Below are 2,582 nucleotides of genomic sequence, written 5' to 3' on the forward strand. Positions count from 1 at the left end.
TTAAACCTTTCATGAAAATACTATAAAGTTTAATTCTGCAGTGAGACAAACACATCATTTCTCCTGAATACAGTTGTGGTGTTATTCTGGGAAGCTGTACATCCCTCATGGGAAAATGCTGTCAGTAATTCCTTTTGAGTGCCAGAAGTCATCTCTCGGAGCTGCCCTGGGAAAACTGAAGCAGACAAGTCAGAGTGGTAAAGACTTTTCTTTTGAAATCTTGAACATCTGACCTATACTTTCCTATAGCGACATATATGAAATGAAGAAAAACATGTCAAATGACCTTTTGCCTTATATTCAGCAGAATCCAAATCATGCAGTTTTGTGTCTTCCTGGACCACCCAGACTTATAGTGACGTCACACAGACAGCAGAAATCAAGAGCAGAATGTCAACCAAAAATGTAAGAGACTATAAATTATACCAGTTTTTCTTATGGAGTTCTGATTTTACAGTGGGGATGTTCATGCAATGCCAAATTCATGGATTTAATTACCAGGGAAAGCAAGAACTGATTTAAAAAAAAAAAAGTGTACCTTGAATGCAAGAATGAAATACTTGAGTAGCCTCCTGTAAATTCAGTTGTTTTTTTTTCATGGAAGAGTCTGTGCATTCGAGCCATATAAAAGATAAACAAAAATGCCCTTGCTCAGTTAAACCAAACCCTTTAAGACTGTCACGATTAAAGTGAAATGTGAAAATGAATTAAAAGTGTTTATTGCGGCATACATTTAGATCTGCTCACAATGATCAAAGATTTTTTTATGCACATTTTCCCCCAGCATTGAGCATTATAATAGGGCTGGGCGATAAATCGATAACGATAATTACCGAGCGATATAAATTTCCTCAAAAAAACGATAACAAGAGTTCGATAAATGTTCGAGATAATGTTTATGCGGCAAAGGCAGAACGAAAGAGCGCTAGTCCTTTGAAGCGTGCCACTCGGAGCGTTTATCCACTCGGATCAAAGTTCAAACAGCGGTGCGGAGCGAGCTTCACTAGAGCAGATGCGTTCACTCGCTGATGAGTCTCGCTCACGCGACACTGAACAGCGCTGTGAGATCCAGTGTGAAGTGCTTGAATTCAGCGAGGAACACAAATAACTGTTTACAGCCAAATGAAACGGCGCTGACAAACAGCAGAAACACTGTGCGCAACGATACAGTCAGAAGACTTTTTAATCTACAAATCGCCATCATTTACCATGGATTTACTGTTGTATCTGGAACACACATTTTCAAACTCTTCAGGCTTGTAAAGAAATGGCAGGAAGGATCTATAGTCAGGTGTGTTTATTACTATTTTTTTATATATATATATATTAGTGCTGTCAAAATTAGCGTGTTAACGCAGGTGATACATTTTTATAGTTTAACGCGTTAAAAATATTTAACATGGTTAACGCAGGGGCGTAGCTAGGGTTGGCCACCCCACTCACAACTGCTGCCTCGGTCTCTTTTTTTTCTTGGCAAGAAGTGCATTTATTTAGTCGTAGAACGTCTTTATGACCACATCAAACAGGAGACGTTTCAGATGTGAGCTCCAACTTCTCAGCGCCAGGCGCGAATCAAACAAGCGTGGAAATGATGCTGTGCTCATAGCGCGTGCACTTCAATTGCACGTACAAAGGCAGTGGCGCGCACTATAGTCTGTATCATTTCATATCAAAGCACAAAAGAAATTGTGCATGCAATGTCGTGGTCAGTTACCAAAGTCATGAAGTTTAACATTTAAATGTTAAAGCTGCCATAAAAATGTGCATGCATGTAATATGTTATATACGAGTCAGATTTAAGAGCATGTCTCTGAAATGATTTTCAAAACTTTCAAGTCTCCCTCATCTGACACACTCGATTCAACTCGTCCGCTCATTAATAGAGACTTTAAGACCTGAAGTGGGTCAGAAAAGGTAAAACGAGTTGAGCGAAAATATGATGCGCGTCAGATCCGCGTCACATTCAGCAGCGGCAGCTCTTAAAGAAATAACAGCCAAAACAACCTAATAACCAGCTGCTGTGATGTCTATTAATCAAAGGAAAAAGGGGAAAAAATTACTTTTATAGCTTTAAGGATTCATCTATTTAATTTAGAATTTAGTGTTTGATAACGTCAAATTCAATTTATGTATATTTCTGCTGAAGGGCACAGGTAAATATGACCTTTATTATAATGGGTTTATGTGAAGATTGTTTTAAGTTCACTTAAATTAGAAGTTATTTTTTTAAGTCTAATAAATGTTCAAATTGATAGCTCTCAATTATACTGTAATGTTGAATGGCTATAGTCAATGGTTAAATATTGGGGGGGGGGCAATTTTATTGAAAAATCAGTATTGTTATCAGTGATACTGGCCTTCAGTCAATAAAAAAAGATGCCATTAAACAAATATAAAAAAATATGCAGTTTTATGTTGTTTGCACATTAATTTGAATGTGTAATTATTGCAATATAAAAGTATATTTAAAAACTTTAATGTTAGGTGGGATTAATCGCGATTAATTTCAGAAAAATGTGCTATTAATTAGTTAATCGATTAACTAATCGATTTTTTTTAATCGATTGACAGCACTAATATAT

At 36.6% G+C, this 2,582-nt stretch overlaps 1 protein-coding gene across 1 annotated transcript in view; it reads left to right on the plus strand.

Annotated features, from left to right (window-relative positions):
* The window catches only part of LOC107660301 (nucleolar protein 11-like), a 54,019-nt gene that overhangs the window by 12,675 nt on the left and 38,762 nt on the right, over positions 1-2,582 (plus strand). The window contains exon 4 of the mRNA XM_016449583.1: positions 1,217-1,291. Within this exon, the coding sequence (XP_016305069.1) occupies positions 1,217-1,291 (75 nt within the window). The remainder of the gene's footprint in view (positions 1-1,216; positions 1,292-2,582) is intronic.

The sequence above is a fragment of the Sinocyclocheilus anshuiensis genome, unplaced genomic scaffold (genome assembly GCF_001515605.1).
Source record: "Sinocyclocheilus anshuiensis isolate Anshui unplaced genomic scaffold, SAMN03320099.WGS_v1.1 scaffold1735, whole genome shotgun sequence".
Classification (NCBI taxonomy): Eukaryota; Metazoa; Chordata; class Actinopteri; order Cypriniformes; family Cyprinidae; genus Sinocyclocheilus; species Sinocyclocheilus anshuiensis.